This window comes from Mobula hypostoma, chromosome 13 (assembly GCF_963921235.1).
Source record: "Mobula hypostoma chromosome 13, sMobHyp1.1, whole genome shotgun sequence".
NCBI lineage: Eukaryota > Metazoa > Chordata > Chondrichthyes > Myliobatiformes > Myliobatidae > Mobula > Mobula hypostoma.
The window spans coordinates 79636753-79659629 of NC_086109.1; the positions used below are offsets into that span (position 1 = coordinate 79636753).

The 22877-nt window shown below is 41.7% G+C and overlaps 1 protein-coding gene across 1 annotated transcript in view; it reads left to right on the forward strand.

Moving 5' to 3' along the window:
• igdcc4 (immunoglobulin superfamily, DCC subclass, member 4) overlaps positions 1 to 22877 on the forward strand; it is a 183522-nt gene that overhangs the window by 98146 nt on the left and 62499 nt on the right. Inside the window, exons 5-8 of the mRNA XM_063066033.1 lie at positions 4175 to 4309; positions 13702 to 13857; positions 15458 to 15868; positions 19560 to 19724. Coding sequence (XP_062922103.1) covers positions 4175 to 4309; positions 13702 to 13857; positions 15458 to 15868; positions 19560 to 19724 — 867 coding nt within the window. The remainder of the gene's footprint in view (positions 1 to 4174; positions 4310 to 13701; positions 13858 to 15457; positions 15869 to 19559; positions 19725 to 22877) is intronic.

The window sequence follows — 22877 nt, forward strand, 5'->3', positions numbered from 1 at the left end:
AGTTTGGATAAGTACATTGATGGGTGGAGTATGGAGGGCTATGGTGAAGGTGCAGATTGATGGGACTAGGGAAAATAATAGTTTTGCACAGACTAGATAGGTCAAGGGGTCCAATTCGGTGCTGAAGTATTAGATTAGATTAGATTCAGCTGTATTGTCATTGTGCCGAGTACAGATACAAAGCCAATGAAATGCAGTTAACGTCTAACCAGAAATGCAAAGAATAGTGTTATTTACAAAATAACTGTGAATAAAAAGTAAGTGCTACAGCACACAAATATAAAAGTACTGAGACAGTACAATACGGGTGCAATACTGCTTAGCGCTGTGATGTGAGGTTCAGCAGGTTCACAGCCTCAGGGAAGAAGCTCTTCCTGTGCCTGCTGGTGTGGGAGCGGAGGCTCCTGTAGCGCCTACCGGATGGGAGGAGAGTAAAAGGTCCATGGTTAGGGTGAGATGCATCCCTGATAATGCTTTTCGTCCTGCCCAGGCAGCGTTTATGGTAGATGTTCTCAATGTGGGCAATTGGGTGCCGATAATCTGCTGGGCAGTTTTCACCACACGCTTTGCGGTCCGATATAGGACAATTGCCATACCACACTGAGATGCAGTTGGTGAGTATGCTCTCAATGGTACAGCGGTAAAAGTCCGTTGGTACCCTGGGACAGAGGTGAGCTTTCTTGATGCTCCGCAGGAAGTAAAGGCGCTGTTGCGCCTTTTTGATCAGGATGGAGGAGTTCAGGGACCAGGTGAGATCCTCGGAAATGTGGACACCAAGGAATTTGAAGCTTGATACACACTCCACTATAACTCCGTTGATGTAGATGGGGACGTGAGTGTGGCTCCTAGCATGCCTGAAATCCACCATGATCTCCTTGGACTTCTGGGTGTTAAGGGCCAGGTTATTGTCGGTGCATCATCTGGCCAGGTGCTGGACCTCGTCCCTGTAGGCCGTCTCATCATCCCTCAGATCAGGCCAACCACCGTGGTGTCGTCTGCGAACTTGATTATGGAGTTAGAACCATGTACAGGAACGCAGTCATAGGTGAAAAGGGAGTACAGAAGAAGGCTCAGCACACAGCCTTGAGGCACGCCAGTGCTCAGGATGAGAGTGGAGGAGAAGAGGTTGTCTAACTTAACTGATTGGGGTCTGTTAGTCAGAAAGTCCAAGGTCCAATTGCAGAGGGATGAGCTGATACCAAGCTGGCGAAGTTTGGCGATCAGCTTGGAGGGGATCACAGTATTGAATGCCGAACTAAAGTCAATGAACAGCATTCTAACGTAAGAGTTGGGGCTGTCCAGGTGGGTCAGGGCAGAGTGAAGTGCCGTGGAGATGGCATTATATGACTATCTTCCCTTCTACCTCTAAGTACACTTTAAACAAGTGTGAGGAGCTCATATGCTTCTTTGTCATGTGGATTGAAATAAACGATTAACTGCCTCTGCTGTAGGAATCCTCCTTTCCACTTGCCAGCCACACCAGACATTTAATGTTTCCTCTACCTGACCTCAACTTGCATTTTGTCCTTTCTACTCTCTGATGTCCTCTCCAATCTCAACATCTGTAATATCTTCTTCCGGTTATTTCAACCCTGCTTGTATTGAACTGACAGCTCCACTTCTATTCCTGGCCCTTATGGTATAAATTCTTTTCTGTTCTCAAGTACTATATCCTGTGACTTTCAAATCTTGCCTCATTCTTAAATCCTGTTGTTGCACAAGACATCCTATTGGTAAGCTGGAGGATCAGTTGATTTCAGATTGATACAGTACATAGAGTCATAGAGAAACAGGCCTTATAGCCTATCTAGTCCATGCTGAATTGTTGCACTGTTTAGTCCCATTGACACACACCGGGACCATAGGCCCCCATGCCCTCCCATCCAAGTACTTATCCAATCTTCTCTTAAAAGTTGCAGTCAAACCTGCATTCGCCTCTTCTGATGGAAGTTCGTTTCACACTTGCACCACCCTTTGAGTGAAAAAGTTCCCCCTCAGGTTCCCCTTAAATTTTCAGCTTTTGCCCTTAGCCTTTGTCCTATAACTGTAGACTCACCCAACCTCTGTGGATAAAGCTTGCTTGCATTTACCCTATCTATACTCATCATAATTTTTTAAACTGTTGTCAAGTTTCCACACATTCTTCTGCACACCAGAAAACAAAGTCCTAACTTACTCAACCATTCCCTATAACTCAGGTCCTCAAGTCCAGACAACACCATTGTAAATTTTCTCTGTACTCTTTAAATCTTATTGATATCTTTCCTGTAGGTAAGGGAACAGAACTGCACTATAAATTTGGCCTCAATAATGTCTTCGACCATAAGACCATTAGACGTAAGAGCAGAATTAGGTCATTTGGCCCATCAAGTCTTCTCCAGCATTTCATCATGGCTGATCCATTATTCCTCTCAGACCCAGTCAACTGTCTTCTCCCTGTATCCCTTCATGGCTTGACCAATCAAGAATCTAACAACCTCTGCATTAAATATTTGTAAACGGTTGGCTTCCACAACTGCCACAATGAATTCCACAAGTTCACCACTCTCTAGATAAAGAAATTCCTCCTCATCTCTGTTCGAAAAGGACGCCTCTCTATTCTGAGGCTGAGTCCCCTGGTTCTAGACTCTCCCACAACAGGAAATATCTCCACATCCACTCTATTAAGATATTTCATTATTCAAAAGGTTTTAGTTAGGTCAACCCTCATTCTTCTGTATTCTGGTGAATACTTTAAACTTTATTGTCGCCAAACAATTGATACTAGAACGTACAATCATCATAGCGATATTTGATTCTGCGCTTCCTGCTCCCTGGATTTCAAATCGATAGTAAATATTAAAAATGTAAATTGTAAATCATAAATAGAAAATAGAAAAATGGAAAGTAAGGTAGTGCAAAAAAACCAAGATGCAGGTCCCGATATTTGGAGGGTATGGCCCAGATCCGGGTCAGGATCCGTTCAGCAGTCTTATCACAGTTGGAAAGCAGCTGTTCCCAAATCTGGCCGTACGAGTCTTCAAGCTCCTGAGCCCTCTCCCGGAAGGAAGAGGGATGAAAAGTGTGTTGGCTGGGTGGGTCGTGTCCTTGATTATCTTGGCAGCGCTGCTCCAACAGCATGCGGTGTAACGTGAGTCCAAGGACGGAAGAATACAGGCCCAGAGCCATCAAACGCTCTTCATATGAGAAGTCATTCAATCCTGGAATCATTTTCATGCATCTACTTTGAACCCTGTCCAATGTCAGCACATCCTTTCTAAGATAAGGGGCCCAAAACTGCTCACAATACTCCAAGGGAAGCCTCACCAGTGCTTTAAAAAGTCTCAGCATTGCATCCTTGCTTTTATAGTCTATCCTCTTGAAATGTATACTAACACTGGACTTGCCTTCCTCACCTCAGACTCAACCTGCAAATTAACCTTTAGGATTTCCTGCACAAGGGCTAACCTTTGCGCCTCAGATTTTTGAATTTTCTCTCCATTTAGAAAATAGTCTACCCTTTTATTTCTTCTACCAAAGTGCATGACCATGCACTTTCCAACAATGTATTCCATCTCCCACTTCTTTGCCCATTCTCCTAATCTGTCTAAGTTGAATTACAGCCTCTCGAAACTACCTGCTCCTCCACATATCTTTGTATCAGCTCCAAACTTTGCAACAGTCATCAAGTCCATCGTCCAAGTTATTGACATAAAATGTAACTCATACAACTTGGATACTGTATAACATCCCAACTCTTCTACTTAGTACTGTGATTTATGAAGGTCGGTGTCCCAAAAGCTCTCTTTACAACCCTTTCAATTAAGCTTTTTCTTAGAAATTCAATTGCATAGATATCTGTTTGGTAGAGTTTTAAACAGAAGGTTTTTGAGGAAATTTATTGTACCTGGAAATTACCTTTTATACAGAATTTAAGCATTTGTTGGTTCAACTTTTGAAGGTACAACAATACATGAAGAAACATTGGTACTTTGAGTGCTGGCGAAAATGCAATTTAAATGTTTTGATGCAAGTACTGCATTATATGAATCTTTAATAACATATTTTGTTCTATTATTTCACACACTTTGAAAGGGATAGATTGTTGCAATTTGTTTTGGCTGAAGGACAATAAACTTAATGGAGAAAATTAATTCTATTTTCATTTTCTCATGTCCATTTATCTTTTTTTTAGGATTTAAATCAATACCTGGAGATGTAGTCATCATTGCTCAACCAAAGAATGTTACTGTTACGGCTGGTCAAACGGCCATTATGGAGTGCATGGCATATGCTGATCCAACACCATTTGTTTCTTGGATTCGGCAAGGTAATTAAAGTGAAACATCAATAAAAAATAAAATCTGCTCTGAGTGGAGAGAAGCTTTTTCAGAGGCAACTGTTTTTAAAAATACAGTGAATCTTAATTTTAGTAAGGATGGCAGGCTTCATTAATTTCCCCACATTTTTGATTTCACAATCCATTACCCTTCTGTTGCCAGTTCAGGATTTCTGTTTTACTCCTTGCAAGTAAAATGGATGTTTAAAAATTGCTCAGTGACTGATTAATATCTATTTTATTCAGACCAGTTTACAATAAAAGCTGTTAACAATTAGCAACAACAGAAATGCTCAAGAAACTCAGTCAGTCAAACAGAATTTGTGGAAAGAGACGCCAGTTAATATTTTGGATTGTTGCCTTTGCATCAGAACTAAGAGAGAAAGCAAGTTGGTGTAACTAGTAAGAAGGTAGGAGGATAGTCCATTTGTTTCCACCCATTGCCCTTCCCCAATATCTTTGCTACTTCAACCAACTTGCTTTCTCTCTTTCTTTGTCCTGATGAAGAGCCTTTGACCTGAAATGTTAACTATTTTCTTTTTCCACAGATGCTGCTTGACTAGTGAGTTCTTCTGACATGCTTGCTTTTTTCACATTCCAGCAAAATGAAGTTTTATTTGTTTTCAATTCATAATTTAAACCATCATCTTGATTTATAAGAATTTTATTTGCCTTAAAGAATGCAGAACTGAAGTGCAGGAACATCCCATTTCTCAATATTGCTGCATTGCTGCATTCAGGAATGCTGTGTTCTGTATTAGGTTTCAATCAAAGTTTTTATGTGCAGTTGGACAAAGAAATCTAAAGAGCCATTTTTGATCAGGTCTACATCCTGCTCTGATCAATATTTAGTCTCGAGCTGGCACCACCAAAACTGAGTAATTAATCTTTAATTTCTCTGCTGGCATTGTTCTTCTCATATTCAAGTTGATTGCTGTGTGCTTAATAATAAAGATGGCTATTCTTCTCAAGTAATTCTTATAAGTCCATAAGTCAATTTTGTCCATAATTAGGAAAATATCTTGATATTGTAACTGTATCTCCACAATATAGTAAAGAATTATGATGATGCGGGCCAAGTAACAGGAACATTTATTTATTGTCTTCCCCTGCCTAGTTACAAAGGCACAGAATCAGGATGTCCCACGCTCAGTAGGTGGTTTCAATGGCCTTTGAAGTATCAGTGTGTATTATCTTATTTAATAGAGTATCATTGCACAAGTATCAATAGAGTGATTGCTTGCCATTTTCCAGAAACGCTCTTAAGTGGCCTCTCTCTATAACCTGGCAATCCATGCTCTTAAGAAAAAATGGTATCTGATTACTGTGGTAGAGTTGCATGTAAACATTTTTCTCAAGACTGATTCTTGATTGAATTTTATAACATTTATGGGAGCTTATTTGTGTATACAGGATGTCCATAAATTGGGTGTTTGTAATCCAAGAAAAGCCTGTATAGCAGGTTTCCCCTACCAGTTGTGCAGTACTCACTTGGGACCTCCAGTGGCAGAAACTATATATTATTTAAATGATCTTAGCACTGGGCAGATTTGAGCTTTATCACAGTGCGGGAAAATTTCTTTATATGTTTTGCAGGGGAAATGTGTTTTCATGTAACTTTATTTGGCTAACTGCATAGTCTCAAGGCCATCTGTCAGTGAAAATAATGATTCTGAACATCTTGAGTAGGTCCATTTTTGACCTCAGCCTATATGGGATTGAGTCTGGTGGATCTGTCGGTGAGAGCGTGTCGTGAATGTCATACAAAGAAGACAGAGAATGATTACAATGACACGTACTAATAAATTATTATCTTTCATCAACCACCATAAAAAGTAATCTAAGGGGAAATTTAGTAATAATTCGCAGATAGTTTACCTTTTAAAGAACTCATTTGTTCCCAATTCAAGATATGCAATTAGAGTCCTCTGCTTTCAATTTTAACATCTTACTTAATTGTGCACATAACATGAGTACTTGTTGAAAAACTTGCTACAAAAGTCTTCAATAAAAGAGAATTATGGCGAATCCTCATTATATTTGCTGGTCCTAAAAAACTTATCACTATCTTTGTCTGCTCTTTGATGCTGTGCAAGATTTGATTGTCACCAGTAAATTCACCACTGATGCAGTCCCTGTGCAGACAGGAGTCAAGGCTATGTCATCACACCAACTTCTTACTCTTCCTTGCTACAACACCTCATACTCAACAAACTTTCCAATAGAATAGAGCTAAAGGATAGCCAGCTGGTGGTGTAGTGGCTTCAGCACTGGACATAGAGGCAAGTGGTCCTGAGTTCATATCCAGCCGGCTCCCTGCTTGCTTTTCATCCGTGCTGGGTTGAGCGTCGAGCTAGCAACTCGGCCTTGTAAAAAAAAACAGACAAAATGCTAAAAGAATGGCAAGGTTGCTGCTGATGCACCACAAGGTGCAGAGAGGAATAAAAAACAATCTAAAGGATGACCAAAAAAACTGCTCAATCTTTGCTTTCTTAACTTAGAACTAAATCATGACTTTTAGTCAAGTTCCAATACACAGTATTGGATACTGTATGTACCATTCAGAGGCTAAACTCAAAATGTTCATCAAGTCATTCACTGGAGCACGCTAGAAGATGGGCCGCATACTAAACATCTGGGTTATCATGATCCTTTGTCAGTCTACCTTGGTGGCAGAGCACCACCTCTAGGCAGGTAAGTTCCATGATATCCTCATAAATTTGGATCACTTCCTATATCTCAGAAGACACCTTCAGTGAGAGCAGATATTGATAACAAAATGAAATATTGTCTGTTGTGAAAATGAATGATTGATGGCTCATACCTCTTGCGGTGCGCCAAGCTAATGTCCTGCTGGGCAACTTCAAAATTTTAGTATTGTCTCCAGAAAATCTTCGAAACCCACTGGCATGAATCAGACCTAAATCTCAATCATCAAGAGACTAATAGAATCATGAGAATCCTTGGACCATCACTTCACAAATTTATGGAGAAATATCCAGAAAGGTGTTGGGCAACTGATGACCTCGAAGTGGAGCATGGGACAATAGACAATAGGTGCAGGAGTAGGCCATTCGGCCCTTTGAGCCAGCACCACCATTCACTGTGATCATGGCTGATCATCCACAATCAGTATCCAGTTCCTGCCTTATCCCCATAACCTTGGATTCCACTATCTTTAAGAGCTCTATCCATCTCTTTCTTGAAAGCATCCACAGCCTTCTGGGGCACAGCATTCCATACATCCACCACTCTCTGGGTGAAAAAGTTTTTCCTCAACTCCGTTCTAAATGGCCTATCCCTTATTCTTAAACTGTGGCCTCTGGTTCTGGACTCACCCATCAGCGGGAACGTGCTTCCTGCCTCCAGTGTGTCCAATCCCTGAATAATCTTATATGTTTCAATAAGATCCCCTCTCAGCCTTCTAAATTCCAGAGTATACAAGCCCAGTCGCTTCAATCTTTCGACATATAACGGTCCCGCCATCCCGGGAATTAACCTTGTGAAGCTACGCTGCACTCCCTCGATAGCAAGAATGTCCTTCCTCAAATTTGGAGACCAAAACTGCACACAGTACTCCAGGTGTGATCTCACCAGGGCCCTGTACAGCTGCAGAAGGACCTCTTTGCTCTTATACTCAATTCCCCTTGTTATGAAGGCCAGACTGCCATTAGCTTTCTTCACAGCCTGCTGTACTTGCATGCTTGCTTTCAGTGACTGATGTACAAGAACACCTAGATCTCATTGTACTTCCCCTTTTCCTAACTTGACTCCATTTAGATAATAATCTGCCTTCCTGTTCTTACCACCAAAGTGGATAACATCACATTTATCCACATTAAACTGCATCTGCCCACTCACCCAGCCTGTCCAAGTCACCCTGCATTCTCATAACATCCTCCTCACATTTCACACTGCCACCCAGCTTTGTGTCATCAGCAAATTTGCTAATGTTACTTTTAATTCCCTCATCTAAATCATTAATATATATTGTAAACAGCTGCGGTCCCAACACTGAACCCTACGGTACCCCACTGGTCACCGCCTGCCATTCCGAAAGGGACCAATTAATCGCTACTCTTTGTTTTCTGTCAGCCAGCCAATCTTCAAACCATGTCAGTACTCTGCCCCCAATACCATGTGCCCTAATTTTGCCCACTAATCTCCTATGTGGGACTTTATCAAAGGCTTTCTGAAAGTCCAGGTACACTACATCCACTGGCTCTCCCTTGTCCATTTTCATAGTTACATCCTCAAAAAAATTCCAGAAGATTAGTCAAGCACAATTTCCCCTTCATAAATCCATGCTGACTCGGACCGATCCTGTTACTGCTCTCCAGATGTGTCGTAATTTCATCTTTTATAATTGACTCCAGCATCTTTCCCACCACCGACGTCAGGCTAACTGGTCTATAATTCTGTTTTCTCTCTTCTTCCCTTCTTGAAGAGAGGGACAACATTAGCCACCCTCCAATCCACAGGAACTGATCCTGAATCTATAGAACATTGGAAAATAATTACCAATGCGTCCACGATTTCCAAAGCCACCTCCTTAAGTACCCTGGGATGCAGACCATCAGGTCCCGGGAACTTATCAGTCTTCAGAACCAACAGTCTATCCAACACCATTTCCTGCCTAATATAAATTTCCTTCAGTTTATCCATTACCCTAGGTCCTTTGGCCACTATTATATCTGGGAGATTGTTTGTGTCTTCCCTAGTGAAGACAGATCCAAAGTACCTGTTCAACTCGTCTGCCATTTCCTTGTTCCCCATAATAAATTCACCTGTTTCTGTCTTCAAGGGCCCAATTTTGGTCTTAACTATTTTTTTTCCTTTTCACATACCTAAAGAAGCTTTTACTATCCTCCTTTATATTCTTGGCTAGTTTACCCTCGTACCTCATTTCTTCTCTGCGTATTGCCTTTTTAGTACCTTCTGTTGCTCTTTAAAAGTTTCCCAATCATCCGGCTTCCCACTCGTCTTTGCTAGGTTATACTTCTTCTCTTTTATTTTTATACTGTCCATTACTTCCCTTGTCAGCCATGGCCTCCCCTTGGGATCTTCCTTCCTCTTTGGAACGAACTGATCCTGCACCTTCTGCATTATTCCCAGAAACACTTGCCATTGCTGTTCCACTGTCATCCCTGCTAGGGCAGTGGTCCCCAACCACCGGGCCGCGAGGAAACGATATGATTTGGCGATAGGAGTCAGCTGCACCTTTCTTCATTCCCTGTCACGGCCACTGTTGAGCCATTACGCACGCGAGGTCACTACCCGCGCGTCATCCATGTCAACGCGGGAAGAAGATCAACTCCTCGAGCTTGCAAATGATGACGGGCTGAAAAGTATGTTTGACCTAACATCTCTGCCGGCATTCTGGATCAAAGTCCAGGCTAAGAATCCTGAGGTAGCCACGAAAGCACTGAAAACGTTGCTTCTATTTCCAACATGTCTCTGCAATGAATGCAATGAAAACTAAATTGCGGAATAGACTGGACACAAGGAATCCCCTTCGAGTATCGCTGTCTCCCATCACCCCTCGATGGCACCATCTTGTTGCAGGGAAACAAGCCCAGGGCTCCCACTGATTCAGCGATATTGGTGTGTTGCAATGATTTTATATGTCCATACTGGGAAAATATGTGCTGTATGTTTAATATCCAAACGTTACCTAAAATGTTATGATGCTATTGACTTATATAACCATATAACAATTACAGCACGGAAACAAGCCATCTCTGCCTAGTCCCACTGACCTGCACTCAGCACATAACCCTCCGTTCCTTTCCTGTCCATGTAGCTATCCAATTTTTCTTTAAATGATAATATCAAACCTGCCTCAACCACTTCTACTGGAAGTTCGTTCAACACTTACTTCAAGCTCCCTTGTCCTCCCCTGATAATTGACTTATCACTATATTCATGCGAGGAAAATATGCGCTGTGTGTTTAATATTAAATTCGTTAGATAAACGCTTTTAGAAACAAAATTGAGTGTATTAGCCACTTATCACCTATATTCTAGCTGTGATTAACACCACCCCCCCGAACAGAATCGCCAAAAGGGATTTGTAGAAGAAAATCGGCACGTATGCGCATGCACAGGGCACGCATGCGCGCAGGTGCCCGCTCAAGGCCTCATGGTCATTGTAGTCTTTCTCGTGGTAAACAACGTATTTGACTGCTACTCTTGGCCGTTGATAACCCTACCCTGCCCCCGCCCCCCGGGGTCGGCCGGTCCGCAGTGCAAAAAAGGTTGGGGACCCTTGTGCTAGGGTATTGTTCCATTGAACTTTGGCCAGCTTCTCCCTCATAGCACCATAGCTCCCTTTGTTCAACTGTAATACTGACACTTCTGAGTTTCCCTTCTCCCTCTCAAATTGTAGATTAAAACTTATCATATTATGGTCACTACCTCCTAATGGCTCCTTTACCTCGAGGTCCCTGATCAAATCTGGTTCATTGCACAACACTAAATCTAGAGTTGCGTTGTCTCTGGTAGGCTCCAGTACAAGCTGTTCTTAGAATCCATCTCGGAGGGAGTCCACAAACTCCCTTTCTTGGGGTCCAGTACCAATCTGATTCCTCCAGTCTACCTGCATGTTGAAATCCCCCATAACAACTGTAGTATTACCTTTGCGACATGCCAATTTTAACTCTTGATTCAACTTACACCCAACATCCAGACTACTGTTTGGGGGCCTGTAGATAACTCCCATTAGGGTCTTTCTACCCTGAGAATTTCTCAGTTCTATCCATACTGACTCTATGTCTCCTGATTCTATGTCCCCCCTCGCAAGGTACTGAATATCATTCCTCACCAACAGAGCCACCCCACCCCTTCTGCCCATCAGTCTGTCCTTTCGATAGCACGTATAGCCTTGAATATTCATTTCCCAACAGGATGCATGTGCCAGAAACACATGAAGCTGTATCTCTCTCATTTGTTTTAGAACATGCTGATCCTACATCTGACTCATAACGCACCTCACAATTCAAAAGGTACAGTCAAGCTAATTCACCCTTGACCCCAGAGGGAAGTCTGGGAATAGGCATGAGTTGAGATATATTTTATAAGTAAAACTGTAGGAATAACTAAACTATTAGGTATTTCGAGACTGCTGGCAATTATGAGGAATTCTGTATTTGTTGTTGTAGTTGTCAATGTGTTTCTTTTGGCCACAAAGATTTGGAGGGAGCTGTCTATGTGGAGCTTTCAATGGCTCCATCCCAAAGATAACTGTTTTGGTAGGTTAATCTGCCAACTGTACATTTTCTCTAGTGGGTAGGAGATTGTTAGAATATTAACAGACATGTTAGGAATGTGCCATGAATAAAAGGGGATTCGTGTAAATAAAGCTGACTCAGCGGAACAAAGAGCCAATATCCATGCGAAGTGTATGACATCCAGAAAGAATTCTCTGTTGTATCGCTTTCTCAGTCTACCATAAAATGTTATTGAAATAGGGTTAGAAACATAGAAAATAGGTGCAGGAGTAGGCCATTCGGCCCTTCGAGCCTGCACCGCTATTTATTATGATCATGGCTGATCATCCAACTCAGAACCCTGCCCCAGCCTTCCCTCCATACCCCCTGACCCCTGTAGCCACAAGGGCCATATCTAACTCCCTCTTAAACATAGCCAATGAACTGGCCTCAACAGTTTGCTGTGGCAGAGAATTCCACAGATTCACCACTCTCTGTGTGAAGAAGTTTTTCCTAATCTCAGTCCTAAAAGGCTTCCCCTCTATCCTCAAACTGTGACCCCTCGTTCTGGACTTCCCCAACATCGGGAACAATCTTCCTGCATCTAGCCTGTCCAATCCCTTTAGGATCTTATACGTTTCAATCAGATCCCCCCTCAATCTTCTAAATTCCAACGAGTACAAGCCCAGTTCATCCAGTCTTTCTTCATATGAAAGTCCTGCCATCCCAGGAATCAATCTGGTGAACCTTCTTTGTACTCCCTCTATGGCAAAGATGTCTTTCCTCAGATTAGGGGACCAAAACTGCACACAATACTCCAGGTGTGGTCTCACCAAGGCCTTGTACAACTGCAGTAGTACCTCCCTGCTCCCGTACTCGAATCCTCTCGCTATAAATGCCAGCATACCATTCGCCTTTTTCACCGCCTGCTGTACCTGCATGCCCACTTTCAATGACTGGTGTATAATGACACCCAGGTCTCGTTGCACCTCCCCTTTTCCTAATCGGCCACCATTCAGATAATAATCTGTTTTCCTATTTTTGCCATCAAAGTGGATAACTTCACATTTATCCACATTAAATTGCATCTGCCATGAGTTTGCCCACTCACCCAACCTATCCAAGCCACCCTGCATCCTCTTAGCATCCTCCTCACTGCTAACACTGCCACCTAGCTTCGTGTCATCCGCAAACTTGGAGATGCTGCATTTAATTCCTTCATCCAAGTCATTAATATATATTGTAAACAACTGGGGTCCCAGCACTGAGCCTTGCGGTACCCCACTAGTCACCGCAAATAGATAAATCCTTACCTTTTCCTTTTTTTTGAGGGGGAGGGCATGAAGGTGAGGAGAGATTGTGAGGAGATAAAAAATTCCCTTAGTCGCCAACAATTAGCAAAGGCTTATTTGGGTAAACTACTACTTTTAAAAGTGTTTTGTAGTTGAAATTGATAAACTATAATGTGCACCAATTGACAGTAGACCTCAGTTCTGCACATCGCAGATAATTGGAGACGGGAATTAAGAAAGTAGGATATGGTAGTGATAATGCGCAGGAGTATGATGGAATGTTCCACACTTACCTGCAGGAGTGCAGCTCAAGCAAAAAGCACTCAAGAAGCTCAACTGTCTTGTCAAGACAGCCTCTCTGATTAGTATACCAACCACCATTCATTTCTTGCTCTGCAGTGTGGCAGCAATATGTAAAGTGCACTGCAGTTACTTGCTTTCGGCTTCTTTATTGTCATTTTATCAAGTTCCATTCTGCTAGATGAATGAAAGCTTTAAGCCCGTAAAACACCATCATATGCCCGTTCTTCTCCAAGCTGCACACCATTTCAGATTTTGAAATACATCACTGTTGCTTAATTGTTGTATTTTAACTCCTAAATTGCTAATTTGTATTTTAACTCCTGGATTGCCGGTATCCACTAGCAAACCAGGAGTACTGTCACCTGCAAAGGTTCAAGAAGACAGTTCGTCACCAAATTCATGTGTATTCAGGGTTGAGTTATATATACTAACCTTACCATTGTGGTGTGGTACCCAATTAAATAAAGAAGTAACACAATTGAGCATATTGACTGCTGTCAGGTGTTAAAAGAGTATTCCAAAGTAAACTGTTCAATGGGTTACTTTTTTCATTTTTTTTCATCTCTTGCTTTACCTGTAGATGGTAAACCAATTGCTACTGATGTCATTGTGGTTGGAAGAACAAACCTAATGATCGCTGACACCCAACCACACCATTCTGGTGTGTATGTCTGTCGTGCCAATAAACCACGAACTCGACAATTTGCCACTGCTGCTGCTGAGCTACGAGTGCTAGGTTTGTATGGCTATGCCTTTATTCGCTAGAATATTGCTTGTCATGTACTATTTCAGTTATATAAACTGAAAAAGCAATTAAAAATTACGTGCAAGATTGAATACCATGTCATATGATTTATTTAGAATCTACATATATACAACCAAACAAAACAATGTTCCTCTGAACCACAGTGCACCCACAAAACATATATCACATCAGAACATAAAACAAAATATTACCATAAATAAGATAATTGAACATATTTCAGAATGCATGTAAAGATGCAGCACCGGTGAACAGTAAACAACTCGTCATCCTGGTGACGAAATCTCAGTGATGACAGGGTATTCATTAATCTCACAGCCTGAGAGAAGAAGCTGTTACCCAGTCTGGCAGTCCTTGTCCTGGTGCTTCTATACACCTATTTCCTGATGATAGTGGGTCAAAGAGATTGTGGGATTGGGGGTAGAGATCTTCATCTACAATACTCCTCATAAATGTCACAGATAGGGGGATGGAGACCCCAGTGATCCCACTGGTGGTTTTTACCACCTTTGTAGTGTCTTGCTGTCTGGTACCCTTTCAGTTTCCACACCACACAATGATGCAGTCAGACAGGACACTCTCAGTGGTACTCCTATAGAAAGTTGTTAATATGGGGGAGCAGATCCTTGCACGCCTCACCTCCTCAGACAGTGTTGACACTGCTGTGCCACCTTGATCAATGAAGAGCTGTTGTGGGTCTAAGTTAGATTGTCCGTTATGTGCATACCAAGGAAATTCGTGCTCTTCACTCTCTCTGTGGCAGAACCATAGGTGTGTAATTAGGAGTGGTTAACCTGTGTCTTCCTGAAGTCCAGAATCATATCTTTTGCCTTGTCCACGTCGAGTATCCCGTTATTGTTCTTACATTTGAGAAGCCTGTCTTCCTCCTCTCTGTATGCCGACTCATCATTGTTGTTGATGAGGCCAACCATTATTGTATCATCAATGAACACTATTGAAAGTTATCATTACATCTTCTCCAGCATGATAAACATTGTTTCCATTTCTTCAATGATTCTTTATATTAACAGGAGAAATTTTAAGAGTGGACATTTCAGTCCAAGTCCCTTTATCAGGACTGGAAAGGAAGGGGAAAGAAGCCAGAATAAGAAGGTGGGGGAAGGGGAAGGAGTACAAATTGGCAGGTGATTGGTCAAGCCAGGTGAGGGAGGGGAGAAGTGAGAAGCTGGAAGGTGATAGGTAGAAAAGGTAAAGGGCTGAAGAAGAAGGAATCTGATAGGAGAGGGGAGTGGTCCATGGGAGAAAGAGAAGAATGAGGGGCACCAGAAGGAGGAGTTGGGGAGGTAAGGAGAAGGGAAGGGGATAAGAGGTGAGTCAGAATGGGGAATGGAAAAGAGAGAAAGGGGGAGGGGGAGAAATTACCAGAAGTTAGACAGGATGTTCTTTAGATGCTGCCATAGATACAGCCTGAATGGCTGAGTTCCTCCAGCATTTTTTTGATGTTCTGGATTTCCAGCATCTGCAGAATCTCTTGTGTTAAGAAAGAGCCATTTTGTATTTGGATGGTGCAGTGTTTGTTATTTCAAGTTTCTAAAATTCCGGTCTTTTACAGCTCCACCAATGATTACCCACTTTCCTGAGACAATCTCCCGGATACGTGCAAGCACTGCAAGATTTGTCTGCAAAGCTAAAGGGGAACCCACCCCTAGAATTCACTGGCTGAAAAATGGAGAGGACATCATGTCTAATGGCCGAGTAAAGATCCAGAGCAGTGGCAGCTTAGTAATTAATCAGATTGGACTAGAAGATGCTGCTTACTACCAGTGTATTGCCGAGAATAGTCTTGGAATGGCTTGCACTACAGCCAAACTAACTGTAACAGTACGGGAAGGTTTGCCCAGTGCTCCCAAAAGTGTATATGCCACTCCTTTGTCAAGTACAGCAGTGTTAGTATCCTGGGAGCGTCCAGAATACAACAGTGAGCAGATTATTGGATTCTCCCTTCACTATCAAAAGGCAGTGGGTAGGTATTCTGTATTTGCTCTATGTTTGTACATGAGTTCCTCCATGCATAAGACAATGCAGGCTATAGAACTAACTCTTCTTAGACAGCAGGCAATGCTTCAATGGATGTTTCTGGCTGATTTTGAGGATGACTGGTAGAAATCAATTTCAGTAGTTCACTTATCATCCAACTCATGCACACAGCAATTTTTTTGGATGCTGCAAGAAGAAATGCAGAACTTCGTTGTACACTACGTGGTGGAATTTTATCCAAAACTAATTGAAAATATAGTTGGGTGTTTTTAGTTAAATTATTTCACAGTATATATGTTGAATTTACGTGGAGGTGTATTCACATTTGCACAAGCACATGAGCATTAAACAGCATTCAAGGCCTGTTTTACTAATACTTCCAGAAATTTTTGAGTCCATTCACACAGAAAGAGGTCTTCAGTTGGTGTGCGTCAGAATAACTTAAAGAAGACCTGTTTGACCAGGTTTTCTACTTAATCAGATCTCACTTGAGGCCCCTACGTCTCCAAATGCTGCCTCTTCCTCCTCTACAGTGATTTATGAGTGTAACCTGACTCTCAAGAATCCTGACCCTGAACATTCTTTCCCTTACCACATCCGGAGTGAAGGAGTTTTTAGGTAAGCATGTTAATATTAAGGGGCCTTTTGAAGTCTAGCTAACAACATTCAGGGTCATAAATGTGAATATTATTACAGTGTCTACTTGCTCCAGCAATCATGGAACATAAGAACAGAAGAAATAGGAGTAGTAATAAGCCATCTGGCCCGTCAAGCCTTCTCCACCACTTAATATGATCATGGCTGATCTGACCATGGGCTCAGCCCCACTTACTTGCCCTTTCCCCATGGCCCTTAATTCCCGGGTATGAACTTTGTAATATTATACTGATGTTGGCTCGAAGCCAAAAACCTCATGTCTTTAATATTGTAATGAAGTGAGAAAAATCTTCCAGAGCATGTTGATACATTCAAAATAGTGTGAAAAGTTGATGGGCTAGGACCTTTTGGAAATTGCTAGAAATTTCATGCCACCCTGGTAGTATTTCCTTTCCATAAGTGTCAGGAAGTTCAGATTGTGTGTGAACTCAGAAGTCTAGAACTTAGTGGTCAAGCCCTTAGAGTCATGTAGCATGGAGTAGGCTGTTTGGCCCTCTATATGCTGACACGTGGGTATCCATTTTGTAGGGGCAGCACCAATTCCTTTCTCCACACTTTAACTGGGAATATATTCACAGAGCAGCTTTATGCTTCCTTCAGAACTGTGAATGGAAACTGGCTGAGAATCTGCTCTGGATCTGTAAGTGGGTTAACTCCTGGGAATGAAGTCAGGAGTGGGGCTTGGTGGCTGTGGGCAGCAATTCCATTGACAACAGGTTGGTGCTGAATGGAACCCATTTAATCCCCAGATTCCAAATTAAATAACCCCAATGTGCCTAGAGTTTCATCTGTATCTTCTACATCTCTATCACATCTTTCTCACAAATTGTTAACCAAAACACTACACAGTATGCTAGATAAAGTTTGACCAATGTTTAATTAAGATGGAGCATAAAATTCCTCTCCTTGTATTCAGTACCGCTACTATGAAGGTCAGTATCCCATATGCTTCCTCTGACACATTATCTACCTTGGCTGCCACCTTCAAGGATCCTTGGATTTGAATGCCAAGGTCCATCTGTTCCTCATACACATTAGGAGCTGACCATTCATAATGCAATTCCTAGATCTCATTAGTAGTCTCCAAAATGCATCACTTCACATTTATCAGGATTAAGCACCACCTACATCTGTTCGTGGTTTTGCCTCAATTTTGGATTGCAAGCTAAGTCCAGTGGTGGAAGACAACCCAGTTGCAATTCCCAACAGTTACAGTGGGAAACTGTTCCGTGAGCCTAGCCTGGCACAGGAACACTGTATATAAAGAAGAATAACTTTGTGGGAGAATAAGTCTGAAACTGATTATATTTTCTTTGGAATTACTTGATTTTGCTTTAATTCATACAATCCACCAGCTTTACGCCAAGGCAACCTGTGTAGTACTCTCTCAGGGCACCATCGGGGAGTGGTTCCATACCTCTGTAGGAGTCTATCAGGGCTGCCTCCTCTCCCCCACTTTCTTCAACATCTTCCTGGAACAAATCATGAGGGTTGCCCTTGAAGATCATGTGGGCACAGTCAGCATCGGAGGGAGGAACATCACAAACCTAAGATTTGCTGACGACATTGATGGACTTGCAGGAAAAGAGGACGAACTGGCCAGCCTGGTCAGCCATCTTGACAGAGCCTCCACAAAGTTTGGAATGGAAATAAGTGCCGAGAAAACTAAGCTCATGGCAAATGCCAATGGTGCCATCACAACAGATATCGCAGTCCATGGTCCGAAACTTGAGACACTGCAGCAGTTCAAATACCTGGGGGCAATCATCAGTGATGAAGGATCAAGACCAGAAGTCCTGGCAAGAACCGTGCAGACAATGACTGCACTATCCAAACTCGACAATATGGAGGGACAGCAACATCACCATGAAGTACAAGATCAGACTCCTGCGTGCATTGGTATTCTCCATCTTCCTGTACGCATGTGAGACATGGACCCTCACAGCAGAGCTACAGAGGAAGATACAGGCATTGGAAATGAGATGCTATCACTACATCTTGGGTATCTCATACTTGGACCACATCACAAACGAGCAGGTCCGCAAGACCATCCAGCACCACATTGGACCCCATGAAGACCTTCTCACAATGGTGAAGAAAAGAAAGCTGAGATGGTACGGCCACATAACAAGATCCAGTGGCCTTGCAAAGACCGTTCTACAAGGAACTGTGGAGGGGAAAAGAAGGAGAGGTAGAAGGAGGAAAAGATGGACGGACAACATTAAATAATGGACAGGGAAAACATTTTCAGTGACCCAGACTCTGGCACACAACCGCAACAGATGGAACAGGCTGGTGCAAAGCTTGTCGTGATGGCGCCCAGACGACTCCACCAGGAGTTTAGGGCGCAAGGCAAGGCAAGGCTTTAATGCTAATTTAGTTAAGTGTTTTAAATCATTTAATGCTTTAAAAATGTTATTGTTTATTTGATATTCAATAGTTATTGATAATTTGAATGTCATGGGCATTCAAAGTTCTTGATGGTCCATAATTCCTGAGGGCATGATTTAACTATCTATCAATTTTTGACTTTGTTTCATGGACAGAAATTAGATTATGTTTTCACTCAAACATAGTCTACACTCAAACAGAGCCTTACCATTTTCATTTAGGACAGCCTTTAGCATCCTATCAATGTTGATGCATATGATACTGCTTAATATGCATGTAGACAATTATCTATTGATTACAGCTTTTAGGCAAATGTATGCTTTTATAAAGTTAAGAAGGATTCTGAAGAGCTGAAGGTGTTATGATGAGACCGGACATCTGTAGGGTTCATAGTCTGAACAACTGTGAAAAATTCTGCAGAATCCTTGTCAATAAATCCTCTAATTGCTGCTGAGTGCACTTAATATTTCATATAATCCTTTTTATCGTTCACGTGTTTATGCTAAATTTAGTCACAATCTGACCTTGTCATGTGGCTCAAATCTAAATCAATAGTACAGCTTATTTGTGTTACAATATTTATTCTTTCTCATTGATTTTTCTCCTAGTTAACTAATACTCTTTTGCAGGCACAAACAATGTTGAATACCAGTTTGCAGTGAATAATGACACCACAGAGCTCCAAGTGAAAGACTTGCAACCAGACACTAACTATACCTTTTATGTTGTTGCTTATTCTCAACTTGGTGCCAGTAGGACCTCGCATTCTATTGTTGTAGAAACTATGGAAGATGGTAAGGACTGGGGAATATTTTTATATTTTGTTTAAAAACCAGTAATGTCTATGGAAATCCATAGTCTTAATCTGTTGATTAGTTGTTTACATATCTATGACGGATTTATAATGAAATTCTGTCTCCATATGTAAGCTCACATGTTCAAATCAGCAATACTGCCTGAGAATTCTAAAAGATACAATTATGGACTCGTACAAATTAATTAAGGTGATACATTATTGCTTGCTTTATAGAAGACAGTGAGCTATTTTTTTAAAAGCCTTTGTAATGTTGTTTTTTTCTAGTGAAATAAGCCTGTATGGAATATGTAAACAATGTAAGTGTGGTGATTGACTGCACAAGTGTACTTGATGCTGTCTGCTAAATATGGGCTCATTGTTTTCGAGTCATTGGATGGGATTTGTATCCCAATTTTCTGACTCACTTGACAAGATATTACATCCCAAACAAGGCTAACATATATTTGCAGTATAGTGTATTTTGAGTGCATCTTTAGACTTTATTAAGTAGCTTACATTTTATAAAATGTTTGCATTTTATTTTCTGTAGTAATATAAATCAAAAGGGGAAAGCTAATGATTGCCAGCTTTATTGCCATCAATCCAGTTTCTTGTATTTCACAGGCTTCAGTCTATGACTGAAATGAGGATTAACACTAATACAATGGTAGTGAAATTAATCTGCTTGGAACTTGTGTGTTGCTGTAAGGAACCAGTAACTAAATAATAGATGATGGATGGGGTATTTCACATACTTAATCAGAATGTCTACTGATCAAAACTGCGAAGCAGTGTGGAAAGAACATGGAGAATTGCTGTTGTTGTAGATAAGTTTTAACAGTTTTCAAAATCACTCATCGGTGATGAACACATGCATGTATTCTTTTAGACCGAGTATGGGAAGGGAGAGCATCACTATAGTGGGTGATCTTCTGAAGAAATACAATATATAGAATCAATATATTAATGTAAATTTTAATGTCAAAGACAACATGATAAGGATGCAAAGTTAGCTATCTAAGACCATGAAAGTTCAGGTGTGTGCAAAAGGGTTTTGTTTTTCTATTCTATACAGTTTGGCAGTCATCTGTAGCCCAAATCCTAAACTAAGTTTAATTTGACCTAACAATTTATTTGCTATATGCACATCTGAAGGAGGAAGTTTGTTGATGCTGACAAATGCAAGCTATGATTGAATTAGTTATGACAAAATTCTGCATCTTAACATAGTGAATCCGGTGAGTCCTGTCGACTTCTGCCCAGTTGCACTCACCCCCATCATTGCAAAGTGCTTTGAGAGACTGGATCTATCACATTTGAAATCCTGTCTGCCCACTACCCTGGACCGCCATCAATTTGCCTATCGCACCAACAGGTCAACAGAGGATGCCATCTTCACGGCACTTCACTCTGCCCTGACCCACCTGGACAGCCCCAACTCTTAATGTCAGAATGCTGTTCATTGACTTTAGTTCAGCAATCAATACTGTGATCCCCTCCAAGCTGATCGCCAAACTTTGCCAGCTTGGTATCAGCTCATCCCTCTGCAACTGGACCTTGGACTTTCTGACTAACAGACCCCAATCAGTTAAGTTAGACAACCTCTCCTCCTCCACTCTCACCCTGAACACCGGCGTGCCTCAAGGCTGTGTGCTGAGCCCTCTTCTGTACTCCCTTTTCACCTATGACTGTGTCCCTGTACATGGTTCTAACTCCATAATAAAGTTTGCAGATGACAGCACGGTGGTTGGTCTGATCAGAGGGGATGATGAGACAGCCTACACGGACGAGATCCAGCACCTGGCCGCATGGTGTGCCGACGACAACCTGGCCCTTAACACCCAGACGACCAAGGAGATCATTGTGGACTTCAGCCAAGCTAGGAGCCACACTCACATCCCCATCTACATCAACGGAGCTGTAGTGGAGCATGTATCAAGCTTCAAATTCCTTGGTGTCCACATTTCCGAGGATCTCACCTGGTCCCTGAACTCCTCCATCCTGAACAAAAAAGCGCAATAGCACCTTTATTTCCTGTGGAGCATCAAGAAAGCTCACCTCTGTCCCAGGATACTGACAGACTTTTACCACTGTACCATTGAGAGCATACTCACCAACTGCATCTCAGTGTGGTATGGCAATTGTCCTGTATCGGACCGCAAAGCACTCCAGCGTGTGGTGAAAACTGCCCAGCGGATTATCGGCACCCAGTTGCCCACCATTGAGAACATCTACCATAAACGCTGCCTGGGCAGGGCAAAAAGCATTATCAAGGATGCATCTCACCCTAACCATGGACTTTTTACTCTAGTCCCATCCGGTAGGCGCTACAGGAGCCTCCGCTCCCGCACCAGCAGTCACAGGAAGAACTTCTTCCCTGAGGCTGTGAACCTGCTGAACCTCACATCACAGCGCTAAGCAGTATTGCATCCGTATTGTACTGTCTCAGTACTTTTATATTTGTGTGCTGTAGCACTTACTTTTTATTCGCAGTTATTTTGTAAATAACACTATTCTTTGCATTTCTGGTTCGATGCTAACTGCATTTCATGGCTTTGTATCTGTACTCTGGCACAATGACAATAAAGTTGAATCTAATCTAATCTAGCGATTCTGGTGAGTCCCAATGAATGCTTAGGAAAGTTGTAGCTTTTTGAATTTTTGGGTTGGTTTGGAAAATACACACTACAATAAAATAAAGTAGCTGTATGAATCAGAGATTCTGTCTTTGGAGGAGCTAAAGATGAGTTCCAGTGTTAATATCTTCATTAAATTATCATTTTTGTTCCTTTTTTTGAGATAAATCATAGGCTTGTTTCTTTGCTATGTCTTTCTGCCTCAATGATGAATTCAAAATAAATCACAAGTTGTTAAAGATGGAGAATGTCATGGGAATGAACAGGATATCTCTAGGATTTAAAATGTTTAATGAAACAATTTTTAATTTTGTTACTGCTTGGAAAATTACTGAAAGTTTTTCTGGATATCAGGGCTACGAATGATGCATTTGATGAGATGGGTATAGAACTGGAGAACTGGGACTAAGACATTGTAATATAAGATTCCAGTGCTGAGTGGCATGAGAGATGTGTGTAGGAAAAACATAAATTAACATGATATTTTGTTTTCTTTGTGAGTAAAAGTAACCCTG